We start from the raw sequence: 19,789 nt of genomic DNA on the forward strand, positions 1-19,789 counted from the left end.
TCTGCTCAGAGGTGACCTATGCCTGACCTATAGGGCCATGTCTAACATGCTTCACCTCAAAAAAATGAGATCCCTCAGAACCACTCGTTCTAGCGACTTGAACCTATGCACAACAATAAACAGGACATACTGGCGGGACAGATTCCTGTCCCAGCGACTCCCCTCACTCTTGAATAGAATCCCAATCCATATTCGACAGAGCTCCTCTCTGACACTCTTCAAGAGAAATCTTGATGAGTGGATGGGTAATCATAAGTTCTACCCTGGGATCACTTTAGGAGCCCTGTTAGACAGAGGTCCAGGTTACTAATCTAATGGGGAGGCGAAAGCCATCACTCTGTGGCTAGGCTCATAAATGCCCCTGGGCAGATAGCCTAGTACTTACCTATGAACTTACTAAGCTGGGCATTAATCCCTACGTCACTCGATGGGTTGCCAACTGGCTTACTGACAGAACCCACACTGTAAAAGTAGCCGACTCCAAATCCAGCTCCAGACAAGTGACAAGTGGAGTACCTCGGGGTTCAGTCCTGGGACATCTCTTATTTGGCATCTACTTCCCTGACGTACAGGCCAACACTAAGGGACTCTGGCTAACAAAGTTTGCAGATGACAGCAAACTGGGAGCCATTACTGAATCCCCAAATAATGTCGATACTCTACAAAAGGGCCTTACAGAAACAGATGCTTAGTGCCAGAGCCATGGGATCAAGCTCAATGCCAAGAAATGTATAGTTATCCTCTTTGGGAAAAAAACATGTACCCGTGAATTACCACATAGGTGTCAGTACACTAAACACTGAAAGTGTGATAAGAGACTTAGGGACACAGGTGGACAGTGGTCTCACCTTCAATAACCACATTGTCACAACAGTCAGGAAATCCTTCTATGTGGCACACCTCATCACTAAGGGCTTTTCATCCAGAAAAAAGGAGGTCATTGTCCCACTGTACTCATCCCTCATTAAACCCATTATAGAATACAACACCCCATTTGGTATGTACCTCTTAAGACATCTGCAACAACTGGAAACGCCGCAGAAATATCTCACTAAAAGACTCACAGGCCTAAAGCAGATGCCCTATGCTGACCGCCTTAAAAAACTCCAGCTATACTCTGTCGCATATCATCTACTCTGAGGTGATCTCTGCTTAACATAGAAGGCCATGTCAAACCCACAGCTGCTGGACATGCTACACTTAAAGAAAACCCAATCCCTCAGAACCACATGCTCCAGGGATGTAAACCTTGTCATCACAGTAAACAAAACATGCTGGAGGGATAGGTTCCTGACCCAGAGACTCCCCAGACATGTCAAGCAGAGCACCTCTTTGGCCATCTTCAAAAGGAACCTTGATGACTGGATGGAAAAAAGGAAATTTGCCCCAGGGATCACGTCAGTCAACCTGCTAGACAGGGGTCCAGGGAAGTAAATAGTGTGGGAAGAAATAGCTAGGGAACTTTTATGGCTAGGCTTGTATAGGTCCTAGGGCCGATAGCATAGTACCAACCAATGATGGCAAATTTGCCATAACACTTGCAACCTGCCTGGACTCAATTCTGCTTGTTCAATTAAATGCATTCTTCAGCTTAGGAAACTGGACCACAAATTACATTATTAATGGTTCTGACATGACATGTTTCTTTTCTTGGACATTTTTTATGCCTTTATTTTTGATGATTTCTGCTTGTTTTCTGTTCCGTTACAGCATAAACACATTTTATTATTTTTTTAACCTATTTTTAGCGCATGATTATTTTTATGGTTGATCAGTTTTTACAATGACCTGATGAAGCCCTATGGGTAAAAGGGCTTTTTTAGTTTGTTTTCAATACACTTATGATTACAGTTTTGATTGTATTTTTATCTGGAATGTTTCTTTATATCACATTTTTTCCAAGGTTACTATAATGGGTGCTGTTTTCTTGATTCATGTGCCTGTTGTCACACCCACCCACACCCTTACCCTTCTTCACTTCAGCTCTCTGATTTTTTTTTGTTTTGTTTCTTTATAGTTTTTTAGTTTATCACTCCTTTTGGAAGGATCTTATTGTCAACTTGGTGCTAAATAGCATTTAGTGAAGGGGGTTTTATGACACCTTGTCCCATTCTGGAGACACGCTAGAAGTTAATTATTAATTCTGCACTTATTTGGACTTTGCTTAATAAGTAGTCTTTCGTGTTTCTTAATCTTAGTTTTGAATTTAAGAAAGGGCTTGCGTTACATCAGAGTAACTTTTCGTCATAGGCTAGGCTCATTACTATTTATGAGGCTGTCAATCGTGATTTATGATCCTTTGAGCTTTATATATATATATATATATATATATATATATACACACACATACATATATATATATATATATATATATACACACACACACACACATATATATGTATGTATATATCAGCTTTTCATGAGTAAAAGCTGTTATTGAAAACTTGATCTGATGAAGTCCAGTTTGTGAACGAAAGTACTTATGAATTAAACGAGAGTTATTCCGGTGACTAAGCCTGTTTTAGTTTGTTTCTTCAGCCTCTTCATAGAAGAGGAATGAACATCTGAGGTTTTGCACTGGGTATTAAACCCTGCAATATTAAGCAGCAGTAAGTACTTTTATTTTTCATTTTTCACAAACAGCAAAGAAGTGAAGTCAGTCCTCTACCTTAATGCTGGGGATTGTTATCTCCTCGCATCTCTGTTGTGTTTTTTAATTATTAAAAAGGAGACATTACGGCAATGTATTATTAACCCATCCTGTTATGGAATGATCTAGAACATTTTCATCTCAAACATAACGTTTGATTTAAGTATTGCTGGCATTACCACACAAGGATGCCCAAGACATTAACGAGTCAGTTTTTGCATATTAAAAATGGATCAACAACTTAAATTAAAAAAGCATTTTATTTTGTAAACTAGATATTGGATGGTACAGCAGCATGCAAATATCTTAGTCACTGGAGTCACATATTATTATCACTATTACTGTACTATTAAAACAATAAATATCATACCTGTGCATTAAAGTTTTGTTTTTTTTAACCTTGCAGATTTGTAAATCTCTACTGCTCTTCTACAGTTATGCACACTACTTGAAATACTTCATTTTCACTTGCTTCTAATTATGCTTTTCTAACTTAATGTTCATTTTAGTATAACATTATGAAACAGTTTTATGAAATCTGTTCAAACAACATTTATGGTCTTTTCAAAATGTTTAAAAAGCTAAATTTAAAAAAAGATGTTCATCGCTCTGCTTTGCCTGGGTCAGGGTAAAAAATTTATTGCTGTAAACATTCTGCTGCATCACAACATATACAAATTTGCAATGTTTCAATTCCTCTTAAATATGTGCTATACATCTTTAAAGTTGCAAACAGGGCTAGCTACTCTGTAGTACAAACATTAGCTGTAGGTGATTTGGTCACACTAACCAAAAAAAGAAGTTATGTTCTTACCATAACATTCCATGTGTGTTGTAAAGCTTGTGTTTTACTCTCACTTTTAGGTCAGATCCGTCTTGGCCATTTCTCCAGCTCGAGGTCTTCAGCAAAGCTCGTGGGGTCTATTATTTACCCATAATGCAACTCCCCATTACCTCAGCTCTTGTTTTCCCCAAACAGCCCATAGAAGAGAGCTTGTATAGCATCCCCAATTTAAGAGAGTAAAAGCTCCTATATAAATATATATATATATATATATATATATATATATATATATATATATATATCAATACCAGACAGATAAGTTACAATCTCTAAGGCTTCTTGGCCCCCTGAAGCCCAATTGTTGTATTCAATATACCAGGAGATTAGGAAGGTGGCACGAGGGGGTTGTGAGAATACAGGACGGGATGGACAACTACAAATAGTGTGAACTTGTGCTATAAAGGGGTCTACCCTGTTGCTGCTGGCCCATAGCACAATTTTTTTCCTTTTGCTTTTGTAAAGTTTTCAAGTAGATAACTTATGAGACAACAATAAAATATGCTTGACTGGAGAGAAAGAAATGAAAACCTGGCAATTAAGGGAACTGGAGCAGCCAGGCTGTCAACTTGAGGGAGTCCTAATTGCGATGAACCATCCCTGATAGATGTGTCAGAAGGTCCGGAACTGGGTCCAGAATCCAAGGTTCATCCTGAATACGAGGCTGAAGAAAAGGGAACCAGATTTAATGAGGCCAGTCGGGGGTGATTAAGATAATTGTAGTCTCCAAATGACTTGCTTTCTCCAGAAATTTTGATATTGGTGTAATCGGGGGAAGGCATAAAGAAGTCCCGGAGGCCAGTCGAGTACATGTGCATCCCTTGGTGACTCCCCCGTGGGAGGGATCAGGGCAAAGTAGTTGCTGCATTTGGCATTGTTGGGTGATGCACAAAGGTCGCAGCAAGGCTGACCCCCATTTCTGGAAGATCACTTCTGCAACTTTCTGGTTGAGGGACCACTCGTGCGGCCATAAAATGGCCTTGTTCAGTTTGCGGGCAATGACGCTGGAGTTCCCTGGGATGTGTGTTGCTATCAGAAAACGGTTGGAGGCTATCGCCCAATACCATACCCAGAGAGCTTTTCAATAAAGTGGGTATGATCTGGTTCCCTCCTGTTTGTTTATATACCATACTACAGACATGTTGTCCAAATGGATTGCTATTGTTCCTAGAAGAAGAGAGCCCTGAAATGCTTACAATGTGAGAAGCACTGCCCTCATTTCTAGGATAATGATAAGCAGATGAGCCTAGAGGTTTTGCCAGATGCCTTGAACAGTCTTCCCTAGAAAATGACCCTCCCCCCACCCTATCTGGGAAGCATCCATGGTCATCGTGGCTACAGGATGAGGAGGGATGAACGGGTTACCCTGAGCCACTAAGGTTGAGTGAATCCACCACTGAAGGTCTTTTTTGCAGGCATTGGTGATCAGAATATTGTGGGACATTGGGAGTTCCAAGATTGACCACTGAGCAAAGAGCAACCACTGAAGGACCCTCGTGTGAAGGTGAGCTAGAGTAATCAGTACGATAGCTGCAGCCATTTTCTCTAACACCTGGAGTACTAGTTTAGTGGGAGCTTTTGACTTCTTGATCAGAATTCTCACACAGTGATGGAGGTCATTTACATTGCTCTGTGGAAGTATTGCTATTTGTGTAGTTGTGTTTTTAACTCTGCCCCTATGAAAACCAAACTCTGAGATGGCTGTAGCACAGACTTTTTGTAGCCGACAGTAATACTTAGGGAGGAACAGAGTTGAAGAGCATAATCCCTTGATTGGAGCAAATGATGCGTGGTCGGGGCTGTAATGAGCCAGTCATCCAAATATGGAAACACGTGGAATCCTTTGCATCTCAGGTGAGCCGCTACTACTGCCATACATTTGGTGAACACCCTGGGGGCTGTAGTGAGACCAAAGGGCAGAACTCGAAATTGAAAATGACAGGTTCCCAGCCGGAAGTGCAAAAACCTCCTGACCCACCTCTCCATTTGAATGTAGTAGTACGCATCTTGAAGGTCAATAGAACACATCTGATTGTCTTTTCTTTGGAATAGAATTATCAACTGCAGTGTCACCATCTGAACTTAGACTTTTTTACCAATTTGTTTAGTTTGCTGAGATCCAAAATGGGTCTCCAGTCCTCTGTTTTCTTTGGAACTAAAAAGAATCTTGAGTAAGTTCCGTATCCTCTCTGGTCTGCAGGAACTTCTTGGATGACTCTTTTTGATAGCAACTTTTGAATCTCTAATGTTGCTTGTTCCTTTTGACTGGGTGGAATGTCTGGAACCGATTTGTTTGTGGGGATAGGAAGGGAGAAGGGAAATGATGTATACTCTGGACATTATGGTGTGCTTCTATTTGTCATTTCTGATTTCAGCCAGGTTTCCTAGTGCAGAGAGAATCTTTCCCCGACCGCCTCCAGAGGCAAGCAATCAGGCACCCTTTCAGGAGTGCTGGAAGGGTCTCTCAAATAAGGATTCTCTGGAGCCCTGGTTCTGCGGATCCTCTCTGCCGCGGGGGCAACGTCTTCCATTAGTGTTTCCCCCTCTACCTCTAGGGGAACTTTCACCTTGTGTGTCCTGGTAAGACCTTTGAGATTTTCTGAACCACATTTTCCCACTACCTTTCTGACTCTTGGGAAAGGGTCTGGTAGGAGTGGAAAAATGCACTCCAATGGCAGACAAGGTCTTGCCTTCTTGTTCACACCTGGTGAGCGTTTTTTCACTTTCGGTCTGAAAAGAGATGAACCATCAAAAAGGGCATTGATAAAGGAAGACCTGAAGGGTTCCATGAAATCGCAAAGGTACATCCAGGCCTGCCTCCTAACAAAGATACCTGAGCCTGCTGCCCTACTCGTTCCCATCTGTAGCATAAGAAATGACTTGCATGGATGCATTCACAACTGAATTTAAGGTGGCGAGCTGAGCACCGATTTTATTTGCCGCCATATCAGCTATGGCCCTTGGAGGGAGTCTGATAATTCTTTAATCAGGTCTCTCTGTAATCTAGTGAAGTGGATGAGATAATTCAGAGACCGCAAGAAAAAGGTTGCTGATGAGAAAACATACATATCCATCATCCTAGAGTCTTTATTAAAAGGATGGACAGAGGAACTTGTTTCAGAAAGTTCCTTTTTAGTGGCTGCCACCACGACCATGGCAACAACTGCTACGCCCTTTGATAAAAAGCTTCTCTTTTGGGGCAGTTATGTATTTATTTGGCCTTCTAGAGTAGGATCTATAGTGTCTGGGGTCTCCCAAGCCTTCCGTGAGATTAGTTCTACGAGCTCGAAAGGAGGAGTTACCCAAGAAGTTGATTGGCAAGACAAAAAGGCCTTCAGGAAAACAGACTCCTTGGCAAAAGGAGTGGAGGGCTGCCAATCACCTTTCTGTTTTAAGATTTCTAGGATGTCTCCAAAAGAGACATATTCAGGAGGTGATCATGGGGACTCTTCTGTTTCACTGAGGTCAGTATCAGATGTGATGGACTCTTCCGCGGAGTCAAGAGGATTCCTCTTGCATGTTTCTTTCAAGGGACTTCCTCAGTGGGATACTCTGGAGTGTTTTTAGAAGAGTGTGTGGTACCCTGAGGGACATCCTGAGACCTATTGTCTCTGTGGACCTGTGGAGAGGGCACGTTAGAAGAGAGACACCTGGGTTGAAGAGGGAGGAAAACCCGAAGGAGACTGTCAGACTGAAGTAATCAAAGCCCTCCTCATCTATTCAAAGGCAGATTCTCCCCGTTCTGAGGAACTCCAGGATCCAACAAACAAGTTGTTGGAGCTGAAGGAATCTCCAGAGCAGAACAGAGTAGCACCAAAGCAGAGGTAGGAGCTGAACTCAGCTGTGTCAAAGCCCCCAGAGGCATAGTCGGATCCAATGAGATCCGAAAAGTCTTCCTGGACCCAGCAGAGGAGTGTCTGCTCCTAGAGGTCTCCTGGTCCAAAGGCATAGAGACGCTTGGGGCAGGTATCAGATCTGAGGAAGGTATGAATCATGGACCAGACACCCACGCAACCTGGATATTGGAATCTTCCAGCTCCAAAGCAGGGGGACGGATCAGAGGTGGAAGGAGTCTGATCAGATTCCTTTGGGCTCAGCTCGACCAGTAGTTTGGCCAAAGCTGGTGTCTTCAAGAGCCTCTCTACGACCCTATCCACATCTTCACTAGATAAACTCTTGGTAGACCTAGAGGACATGGTAGGTGACCTTGATCTGGCTAGAAGTGAAGAAGGGAGTCAAGAAGAAACCTTTTCAATACAGGGAGATCGGCTTCCTATGTTTCTGCTCCGATAAAAGAATAGGCGCCGATGAAACTCCCTGCTCCGAGGAATTCTTAGAACTAGAAGGAGAAGTCTGCTCCAATACAGCTTTTGGATCTGATAATTTTGGAGCCTTCTGCTTCAGCTCCGATGAGGATCTAGACTCTGACAAAGGTCTTTTCGCAGGTGTTTGTCAGATTCATGAGATACAACGACTTCAAGAGGCCTTTCAGAATAAGATAATTTTTTTCATTCTGTTAATGCCTGTTGATTAAATTATGGCAAATAGAACAAGACTCCTGCAAATAAAGAATCCCCAGGCAATACACACATAGAATATGTGAATCGCTAAAGGGCATCTTTTTCACACATTTTTTGAAGCCCAAGGGCTTACTATTCTGCTTTTTTGACATGACTAAGAGAAAAAAAAAGTAGATGAGACAAGGAGAGCCAATCACTCTCAGTCTCACACAGAAAGTCCTCTAACTTAAATGGATTAAAGAGCCCACAGAGGCAGTAAAATAGTTCATAGGCTGGTTCTAGTCTATCGGCCCTAGGGCCTATACAAGCCTAGCCATAACAATTCCCTGGCTATTTCTTCCCACACTATTTACTTCCCTGGACCCCTGTCTAGAAGGGCAACTGACGTGATCCCCGGAGTGAATTTCCTTTCTCCCAGCCAATCATCAAGGTTCCTTTTGAAGACGACCAAAGAGGCATTCTGCTCGACATGTATGGGCAGTCTATTCCAGAGTCTGAGGAGTCTCTGGGTCAGGAACCTATCCCTCCAGCATGTTTTGTTTATTGTGATGACAATGTTTAGATCCCTGGAGAATGTGGCTCCGAAGGACTGGGATTTCTTTAAGTGTAGCATGTCCAACAGCTCTGGGTTTGACATGGCCTTGTATGTTAAGCAGAGATCGCCTCTGAGTAGACGATATGTGACAAGAGTATAGCTGGAGGTTTTTTAAGGCGGTCAGCATAGGGCATCTGCTTTAGGCCTGTGATTCTTTTAGTGAGGTATTTCTGCGGCCTTTCCAGTTGTTGCAGATGTCTTGAAGGTACATACCAAATGGGGCGTTGTATTCTATAATGGGTCTAATGAGAGATGAGTACAGTGGGACAATGACCTCCTTTTGTCTGGATGAAAAGCCCTTAGTGATGAGGTGTGCCACACAGAAGGATTTCCTGACTGTTGTGGCAATGTGGTTATCGAAGGTGAGACCACTGTCCACCCGTGTCCCTAAGTCTCTTATCACACTTTTGGTGTTTAGTGTACTGCCACCTATGTGGTAATTCACGGGTAAATGTTTTTTTCCCCAAAGGGGATAACTATACATTTCTTGGCATTGAGCTTGAGCCCATGGCTCTAGCACCAAGCATCTGTTTCTGTAAAGCCCTTTTGTAGAGTATCCACATCATTTGGGGATTCAATAATGGCTCCCAGTTAGCAGTCATTTGCAAATTTTGTTAGCCAGAGTCCCTTAGTGTTGGCCTGTACTTCAGAGAAGTAGATGCCAAACAAGAGCGGTCTCAGGACTGAACCCTGAGGTACTCCACTTGTCACTTGTCTGGAGCTGTATTTAGATTCAGCCACTTTTACAGTGTGGGTTCTGTCAGTAAGCCAGTTGGCAACCCATCGAGTGATGTAGGGATTAATACCCAGCTTATTAAGTTTATCTATGATTCCAGAGTGGGGGATGGTGTTAAAGGCCTTGGCGATTTCCAGATAGCTTGTGTGGACTGGCTTACCCTCATCCACGGCACTGGAGACTGATTCAAAGAAGTCAATCAGGTTCAGGAGACAAGATCGGCCCTTCACGAACCCAAACTGGGTGGGGTCCAGTGTTTGAAGGTTGCCAATGTCTTTGTTTATAAGTTCCATGATAATATGTTCCATGGCCTTGCAGATCAGGCTTGTCAGACTGATGGGGCAGTAGTTCCCGGGATCCAAAGTGGATCTCCCTTTGTGGAGTGGGATAACTGTAGCTGTGCACCACTCAGTGGGCACGAAGCCCGAGGTGAGGGTATGACTAAACATGACACTTAGGTGAGGTGCCAGTTCATTTTGTAGTTCGTAGTACACAGCCCGGGATGTCATCTGGTCCCATGGATGCTGTATTCTTAGCTTTGGAGAGTGAATTTTTTACCTGTGAGGCCATTATAAACGGAATATGGCAATATTCTGGTATTGAGATGGGCCATTTAGGGGGTGAGAGGGAGGGAGGTGAAGTTGGTACTGAATCGATCTGCCAGGACATTTGCAAATATCCTTGGGATGAGTATATTTAATGCCATTCTGTTGTAGTTCAGAGCAGATCTGAGCATTGCCATTTAGATTCTTGACATAGTTATAGAATGCCTTGTGGTTGTCTTTGGAATCTTTGGCAATTTTATTTTCGTAACTAGCTTTGGAGGATTTTATGAGGAATCTCAGCTTCTTACTGAGGCTGGTAAGGGAGTTTTTGCATCCTGGAATTTTCCTCTTTTCTGCAACAGTTTCTTCCTTTTGTTATAAAGTTTGTTTATGGCAGGGGACCACCAGATTGGCTTCCTTTTTTTGGAGGAGAGCATCTTGGTTCTATTTGGAATGGCACGATTCATGCAGGAATGGATGTGCTCATACAGTGCCTTAGGGTAGGATTCAGCAGTCGAATTTTCAGTTCTCGTCTGCATGGGTGTCATGAAGTTTGTCACTTCTGACTCGAGAATCATGAAGTTGGCTTTGGAGAAGTTTTTTTATGGAGGATTCCTTACTGGAGGGGGGTGGGATGTGGATGTTAAGGGTGATTAGCTTATGATCTGACCTGACCAACAAGGGGGTGACCACAGGTGTGGAGCATCGATTTCCCATGTTGGTAATGACCAGGTCTAGGATACTGGAGCCCCTGGTGGGACTATGGATTAGTTGATCCACGGCATTGGAATTTATGAATTCCAAGAACCGCTGGTCTAAGGTGTTGGTACATGAATAGTTTTTCCAGTTAATGGCAGGGTAGTTGAAATCACACAGTATTAGGGTGTTTGGTTGTATTTTAATATTTTCCAGTATGTTTAGAAAGGTGTAGTGAGAATCTTGGGGCATGGTGGGGGCTCTGTAGCAAGCTACAATTTAGATTGCAGTCTTACCTAGTGTTAGTTGCACCTGGAGAATTTCAGATGCATTGTGTTGGGCAACTAGCCTGGTGGTGTGAATATCCTTGGTGAATATGGACACTCCTCCACCTTTAGTGTTTCGATCCTGGTTTGGTGGCTGAAAAGTGTGGTAAGAGTTGTAGCCTGGTATTGCAGGGGTGCTCTCTGGAGCCGTGAACCAGGTTTCAGTTAATGCACAGATATCGATGTTTACTATTTATAGGAGTGCCTCGAGAGAGTGCATTTTGAGGTTTAGATTTCTTGCATTGAGTAGCATTACCTTCAGATTTTGCATGCTTGTACCTGTTACGGTGGTGGTTTTGTCCTTTGAACTTTGCCTAAAAAAGGCGCTATAGGGGTAGCAACAGCCTTAGCCAGTAACCTGAATCCCAGGGGCAACAGGTGCAGACGATCTCTGGAAAAGCATCGTGGTCTGTCGATCATGTCGTCCCCAGGCAGATATATACTGGATCCCCCTCTGAATGACACCAGAAGCTTAGCCAATTGTTGAAGTCAATCATTTTGTCCTTAGATTATGGTATTATTCTGGGTGAAGGCAGGATGCTACTCAAGGCTAGGGTCATACCTGCCTGAGCCACATGATCTGAGAGCTCTTCCATGTATCTTTTCATGTAGTAAATACACCTATATCTATATATATCTATATATCTATATCTATATCTATATATATCTATATATCTATATATCTATATATATATATATATATATATATATATATATATATTTTTTTTTTTAATTAACAAGAGAAAAAGGGTTGTGGGAAGAAGGAATGCCCTCTAATTAAAAAAGATGTTCCTAAGACACCCTCTAACTAAAACAGACTTAAAAAAAGACAGAATAGGGTAAAGAAGTAGTTTGCGACTAAGCTATCAAAGAGAGATAAAGAATAACATGAAATATGAAATACTACCATTTATAAAATGTAGAAAAAAATACTTTTGCACTTAACTCACAGCAATGCTGTTAAACCTCTTTGCTGAGTAGCAAACAAGATCTGGGGTAATTTGGGAAGTTGCATTATGGGTAAAGGAACAGAGCCCACGAGCTTTGATGAAGACCTCAAGCTGGAGAAATGGCCGAGATGAATCTGACAGATCGGATCCGACCCACCAGTGAGAATAAAGGCGAGAGTAACATCATATTTAATGTTCTCCCCAACCTCATGTAAAAATTGGAAAAAGGGAATTGATGAAAAGGACGTTGATGATATTGCACTGTTCATTTCAAAAAGACAGGAGCATCTTAAAAAAAAATTGCATCGTTTTTGCTAGCATCAGTATTTACCATCATGTATGCTCTTTTTATGGCTTCTGAGTCTATAGTAAGATGTGCGATACCATTCTGTAAACCCTGTTATAGAGTCACTACTGTCAAGGCAGTAGAATTCATTCTAGATTGAAAAGGATGGTTACCCTTCTCTATGACCTCTTCTTGCAGACCAATCATTATTACATCAGTAGGTCTCAGCTTCTGAGGGCTTCCTAACTACCATTTTGTATAATGGCCATATTTTTATAGCTTCTGCTACTTACATTGTATTAAAAAGATTTTCATTTTTCATGTCCTGAAAATCGGCACAAACTGCTTTACATGCAATCCCCAAGGCTCTTATAGTGATATTAAATCCTCCACTCTGTGACTTATCTCAAACTATATTACGTACACAGAGCCTTTAATTCCAAGCATTTCCTTTACTTCATGGTTTAACTTTCTCCAATAGCCTCTAAGCTGATCTGAAATGTATGAAGACATTCCTGGTTGAGTGTGGTTGTCTTCATTATACATTTTTTCCTATTTCAGAAAAAAAAATGCCAGTGGACACAGTGTAAAATTTCATTTTCAAAATTTTAAATCAATGAAATGAAATTAAAAAAAAGTAGTCTCTTTACTTCCAATGCTGTCTTCCACTAGGCAAATCAATACAAGGAGAAAACTAAACAATTTTCTAAACTATAACGATCAAAGTCATTGAGGCATTTTTAATGAAAATAACTCAAGTCAAAATTTTAACCTCTGTTCTTATAAATGTTTGCTGCTGACAAAACTAACCTACCCTGAAAAATTCACTTACCCAGGCAAAAGAAAAGTGCCATTAAAAACAAAATACAGTCAAAACTCCTTCTTATCATAGCCATCATTGAAGTACTGTGCAATACTGACCTGCAGCTTTCCCCAAAGTCTGCATTTAAAACAGCCAACACAATCCATTATTCTTGAAATGTTCCGGAAATGCTGTCTGAAATCTGCCTGCAAGGACATAATAAATGTTGAGTATTGTTGCAGTGATGTTTTAAAAACAATCACGCACTCTACGTGTACATCTAATCTGCATTCTGACAATAGGTCAACACAGTGTTAAGCTCCTGCTTAATATTTCCATTAGTTTTTAAAGGCTATACGGTAATGACTACCACATATAACTGGTTTTGACAAAGACCATAATTACTACCATGCATTTAAAATGTACACCTACTTCATAATTTTAAAAATTATGCCTATTATTTATGGTACTAAGGGAAAAACGATACATTTTTTCCAGTTGCAAGAAGCTTTACTGCACTTTTAGCAAATATTCAACATCTACTCAGAGTTGATACTAGTGCCCAAAATTGTTAAGATACCGAGAAAAGACAATTTTAATTCAATAAAACAAATCTGTGCTCCAAATACCAACAGGTAATTGTAGACAAAAGATACTACTATACCTTTAACTTAGAAGCTTCTTTTCTATCCCCTGTAAATAATGAATTTTCATTGAAGTGCAATGGAAAAGACCTAGAAAAAACAAACATTAATTTTTAGTGGATTTAGACTCACAGCTTAAGACATTATTGTTAATTACATAATGATGCAGCTTGTAGTGAATTTATACATCTCTCACAAAGCAGGCCAATTACCAAGCTTTGGACATTGTGCAGTTACAGTGGTAGTTCTAAGACTTAATGATCCACAACTGCCTGAACACAGCTTAGTGAACTGTGACAGTCAATGTGGAGCAAGCCATATGCATTCAATATATATGCAAGAAAAGCAAGTGATTTTTTGCAAATAACACTATTAAGAAAAAAACAGAAAAACAACAGATTAACTAAAAGGGGCCTTCAATGGTTCAATGGCAGAAGACTAAAACTTTGTTGAAAACCATGATTGCCTCTTTTCTGTAAAGGCACAAATTCATTTGTGTCCTACTCAAGTAGACAGGGCTCCATCCCTTACTCCTTTGAACTTAATATAATCAACTTTTAGGTTGCTGCACCTTGACAAAGGTAAATCCAGAGTTCAGCTATGTCAATCAAGGAAGGCATACTTAAAATCAAGATCTCAGCTTCCAGTGCCATGTAGAAATAATAAAAAAATCTCAAGTCAATATTAAGGGGTAAGAAAATCTCTCACTTTCTTTCTTCTGAAGGTAAAACAGCTACTGGTAAAGGAGTACTCCTTGTCCAACTAGAATATAACTACTGCTTAACTGCCTCTGCCTCTAAAAAAGCCTATTATCTCTATAAACTGCCTCCAGCAACATCTGTAGGTTCATCACTCCCACCCCTAAAACACTAAACTACTGCCATGTGCTAGCAAAAGCTAAACAGCTTTCAATATTTCTGAGAACAAAACTATTCTCTTATTTATAAATTCTTCAGTCTGGAATTCTTCCTATTCTTCACAGTCTCACACTGCATGTCTCAAGACTAGAAGCTTAGATCTCTTCCATCCTCAATATCTTCTCTTCAAACACCCTAAAACCAAACTTCACTGTACAGACCACAAGATTTCAGTGATAGCATCCTAAACCTGTGACTCCCTTTCAGCATACTTCACATTACACCCTTTGCAAACTTTCAAGCTAACTCTAAAGAGTGTTTATGTAAAGAAAGCCACCTGCAAATGCTATCACCACCAAGGAATAACTTACCATCACCTAAACACACAACCTCAACCTTTTCTGTATCAGTTGTTGTATACATTGCTAAAATTCTTTAAACCATAGATTGATCACAGAACACACATTAAAATTTCATTATTAGAGAGATCAGTTTTATCCTGTAAGTATATTCTGTGGTTATTTTGTTTGTGTTCATCATAACAGTACACATTATTTTATGACGCAACAGTGACTGTATTTCTAAACGCTGTAAACAAAGACAATCTCGTTTTTCCACTTCTGTATAGTTATTTTCCTGGCTACTGTTACTATGCTACAAAGTGGGAAATGGAACTTGTGTAAACATCTAGGAAATGGAGTATCAAACACCAAAAGTTTAGTTAATATGAATTTATCAAACCACAATGCTAGCAGGAAATACTGACATTTTCTCAAAAAAGATTGTAGAAAGTACAGCTGTGTAAATTACACTTACCCATAACAGTAGATGTTCAAATCTACGTATGGGTTATATACTGCCAAGGACACAGCACCCGACCAACTTCCAAAAGCTCTAACCCCCTTCTACACAGTCACTCTGATTGCCTATAGGCTAATCCCTTTTGAAGAAAACTGTAAAAGCAGCCAGAGCGACTAAAATCTTCAAGACTTTCTCACCCCAAAGAAGAGAAAAATAGGGTGACTCATCCTGAACTAGCAACAACTATATTAACCAAATCTACAAACCACTACCAACAACTACAGCAATAAAGTCAGAATCCACAGCAGCTGTATACAGCAAAGGGGTGGTGGGTGTGTCCGGCTACTGCAGCAGTGAAGAACTCAAACAACTAATGTTATTGGCAAGTGTAACATATACACCTGTACTACTTTCAATATTCTCACTACTGCATTAGCCTATCTGTAGGTTAAGAAAGCTTACCTAAACTGGGAGGACAAGGATCCAGGAGCCCTTGGAAGATAACCCTTGCAAAGCCTGCAGTGGTCCCAGAGAAGGTATCCAGTTCATACTGCTTTGGAAAAGTATGGATAGAGAACCAAGCTTCTGACTCAAGAATGCTTCTACAGTCCAACCCTTTCCAATATGCCACCAAGGAAGCTAAAGCCCTAGTAGAATGGGCCCTAAACCTGCCTGGAATAGTTCTGCCTTGGTAAGAGTAATAAAATACAGCAGCTGAAGACAACCATCTTGAAAGAGTGTGTTCAGACATGGGTTAACCTTTTTTAGCCCCAGAATAGGAAATAAATAGCTGGTTAGCTTTCCTGAATGACTTGGTTCTGTCAGTGTAGTACCTGAGCTGCCTACGTACATCTAAACTATTAAGAACATTTTCTCCATTGTTTTTTAGAATCTCGACAAAAAAATAAAAAACTGGGAGACTGATAACTACATTCAATGTGAACTCTGAGATAACCTTCAGAATGAATAAGGCGCTAGTCCGCAGAATGACCTTATCTCAATGGAAAACCAGATAAGGTTATCTCACCATGAGAGTTTACAACTCAAATCCTCATCTTGCAGATGCCAGAGAAACAAGCAGAATGTTTTTTTCAAGTAATGGGCCTCATCCAGAGTGGCAGGTTCAAAAAGTGCCAAGGTCAATTTCTCTAGCACAAAATTGAGACCCCCACAATGGAGGTATTTGTTTGCGTGAGGGTCTCAAGTGCAACATCCCTTTCAGAAACTGACAAACTGATAAGGTGGTAGCTGAGGTACTGCTGCTTAGGGTAGGGGGTTAACTTGAGTAGTAAATACTGCTCTAAGTTGGAGTTTTCAACTCCAGGCGGGATGCAAGGTTTAATCCTTACATTATTTTCACTTGTTCATTGTTATATGTATATAGTTTTGACATCCACAATATATTTTGTACACTCATTGTCACTACAAACAAAATTGAATCCTATACAAAATCCCATAAGAGATTTAATAAATACGGCTATGTTTAAAGGTACACCTAAAAGAGGAGATGTAACATTATTTATCTTGTTATTTCGATCATAAGATTCTTGAGTTTTAAAAATGCCAAATGACATCTTTAAAAGGAATTTCTTTAAACATTAATGGATTGAATAATCCGTGTAAAAGGGCAAGCCTAACAAGACACATTAATCTACACAAGGCCAATCTAGTCTTCCTGCAAGAAACCCATCTCTTGAAAAAAGATATTGATAAACTAGCCACTAATAAGTATACAGTATTGGTTAGTTCAGAGCACACTCAGAAAAAAAGAGGAGTGGCTATTTTATGGAATAAAAGTATGCCCATTCCTAAAACCATTAAGTCTTATCAGGATGACAAAGGAATGTTTTGTATGGTTACAATACAAATTAATGGGAAGACTTACACTTTAATTAATGTATATTGGATACCTGGAATTGGTATTAATACAGTGAAACATCATATTGATAAGATCATATCATTCTCTGTAGGGGATATTATTTTAGCTGGTGATTTTAATTGTATACTACATGAAAGTGATACTACCACTATAAAGAAAAGAAGAATTACATCTAATGCAAAACATTTAAATGATTTTGCTAATTCTTATCATTTGAATGATATTAATAATCAGATAGAGTCAAAATCATTACCATACACCTTTTTTTTCTAACAGATACAAAACTTATTCAAAAATAGATAGGGTCTTTATTTCTAACCAGATGGTAACAGATTTAATTAATTCCAAAATCATTTCATGTCCTATATCTGATCATAACTCAATTGTTTTTGAATTCATGATAAAAAATACTCATAATGTTCAGATCAAAAGGATACCAGCATACTTAGCTCAGCTAAAAGACTATAAAGAATATATACTTTCAGAAGTACAACATTTTCTAGACATAAATAATACTCCTGAAGTCTCCATTGTCTATGTTTGGGATGCCTTAAAATCATATCTATATGGACAAAGTATCAGATGGTATATTAACAAAAGGAAATCTTGGGATAAGGAATTGTTAGATATTCAAAGTAAACTAGACTCTTATAAACATAATAATAAAGAAAATATTATGGACAAGAAAGTTATTGAAGAAATAAACAAACTAAATGAGAAATACAAAGAAATTTTAACTCAAAGTTAAAATAACTTTAGAGAAATACAAGTTTTGTCTTATTCAATAAGCCCCAAATACTTACATAGACTTAAAAATAAAACAAAAGATTGAAAAACAAAACCATATCAAAGAAATCTTTTCTCTAAGGAAAAGAAGAATGTTTCTAGTATACCAGAAATACTGGATGAATTTAGAAATCACTTTCACAAGATTAACCATAACAACATTAACATGGAACCTAAAGATAAAATAAAGGAGTTTATAACCACAAACATGAATAAAAGCTTAATAAACAACAGATTAAACTATTGGACAAGAGTATTTCATATACAGAAGTTATTACACAAATAAATAAGCTTAAATCAAACAAAGCACCGGTAATGATGGTATTATACCAGAGATATATAAAATCCTTTCTAAAACTACATATTCATTAATACATAAGGTTTTTATTCTGGCCCAAACTGAGTTAATAACCCCCATCTTGGCAATATACATTTATTTCACCAATTTTAAAACCTAATAAAGATCCAACTAGATGTTCTTCATATCGACCCATCTCATTACTTAATGTTGATTATAAAATGTTTATGAGTATTTTTGCTGATAGATTGAAGACAATTATCCCGGCATTATAGACATAGATCAGACGGGCTTCATTGTAAATAGAAATACTTTTGATAATATAAGAAGAACTTTAACATTAATTGATTTTGCAAATAGGAAAAAGAAAGATTTAACACTTATTAGTCTTGATATAGGTTCAGCATTTGATTCAGTAAGTTGGGACTATCTGTTTACCTTACTGAAATGCACAAATTCTCTGATGCATTTGTAAATTTAATTGAGCATTTATACAAAGGAACGCTGGCTTATATTAAGGTAGGAACATGTGTTTCACAAAAAATACCCATTCTTAAAGGTACAAAGCAAGGATGTCCACTTTCTCCACTATTATTCACTTTAGTAATGGAGCCTTGGGCTAATTTGATTAGAAACAGTACTGACATAGAGGGTTTTGAAATAGAAGAAAATACATCATCAAAAATTCAACTTTTTGCAGATGATGTTCTAATTACATCAGCAGGATCTAATTCTTCTATGTAGTCTTTATTTGATAAAATGATGAATTTTAAAAGTATTTCTGGTTTAATATTCAATGAAGAAAAAACTAAAATACTACCTATATATGCACGAAAAAATACTCTCATTAGTGATTTTACTAAATATGTACCCAACTCAGGTCAGATAACTTATTTAGGTATAATACTATCTAAAGATATTAAATCTATTATATATAATAACTATAATACCTGTTTTCTTAATATACAAAATCTTTTAATACCTGAAATAATATGTTTTTACTATGGAGGAGAGACTTACAATTATTAAAATGATAATATTCCCCAAGATTTTATACTTAATACAATCAATAATACTTTCACCTACAAAATAACTATCAAGAAACTGAATACACTAATGTTAAATTTCTTATGGGCACCTAATAGACCTAGGATTGCATTAAAGAAACATACTAATAGCTGGTCTCAAGGGGTATTTCTTTTCCAGACTTTAATTTATATATTATCTCTTCTATTATAAAAGTTATTACTTTATTAATAGATCGGTCATATGTCATAAAATGGAAAGATTATTGGGAGCTAATTAGTATGCACTTCATGAAAATCTCCTTAACACATAAAAATATGATTATAAATAACTCCATGTTGTGGTTGCTAAAGGAATTTTGTACTTCACCTATTACACCTAAACATATGGTCTGTTACCCATTAAATATTATTATTAGTTATCGTAACTTTATATTCATGCACTCTAAGTATAGGGAATGGAATTTTATTGTATTCCCTATAATTTATACTCAGGGTATGCTTATGTCATCTACTTCTGAAGGAGCTCATTTAGCTATAGATAATAATCTA

General features: G+C 38.8%; 1 protein-coding gene across 1 annotated transcript in view; it reads right to left on the reverse strand.

Moving 5' to 3' along the window:
• Positions 1-19,789, reverse strand: part of ERO1A (endoplasmic reticulum oxidoreductase 1 alpha) — a gene marked incomplete at its 5' end in the record, with an annotated part of 649,578 nt that overhangs the window by 220,922 nt on the left and 408,867 nt on the right. The window contains 2 exon segments of the mRNA XM_044074334.1: positions 13,067-13,153; positions 13,612-13,681. Coding sequence (XP_043930269.1) covers positions 13,067-13,153; positions 13,612-13,681 — 157 coding nt within the window.

Source organism: Protopterus annectens, chromosome 6.part0, assembly GCF_019279795.1.
Source record: "Protopterus annectens isolate FY-2018-M chromosome 6.part0, PAN1.0, whole genome shotgun sequence".
In the NCBI taxonomy this organism is placed as follows: Eukaryota; Metazoa; Chordata; order Ceratodontiformes; family Protopteridae; genus Protopterus; species Protopterus annectens.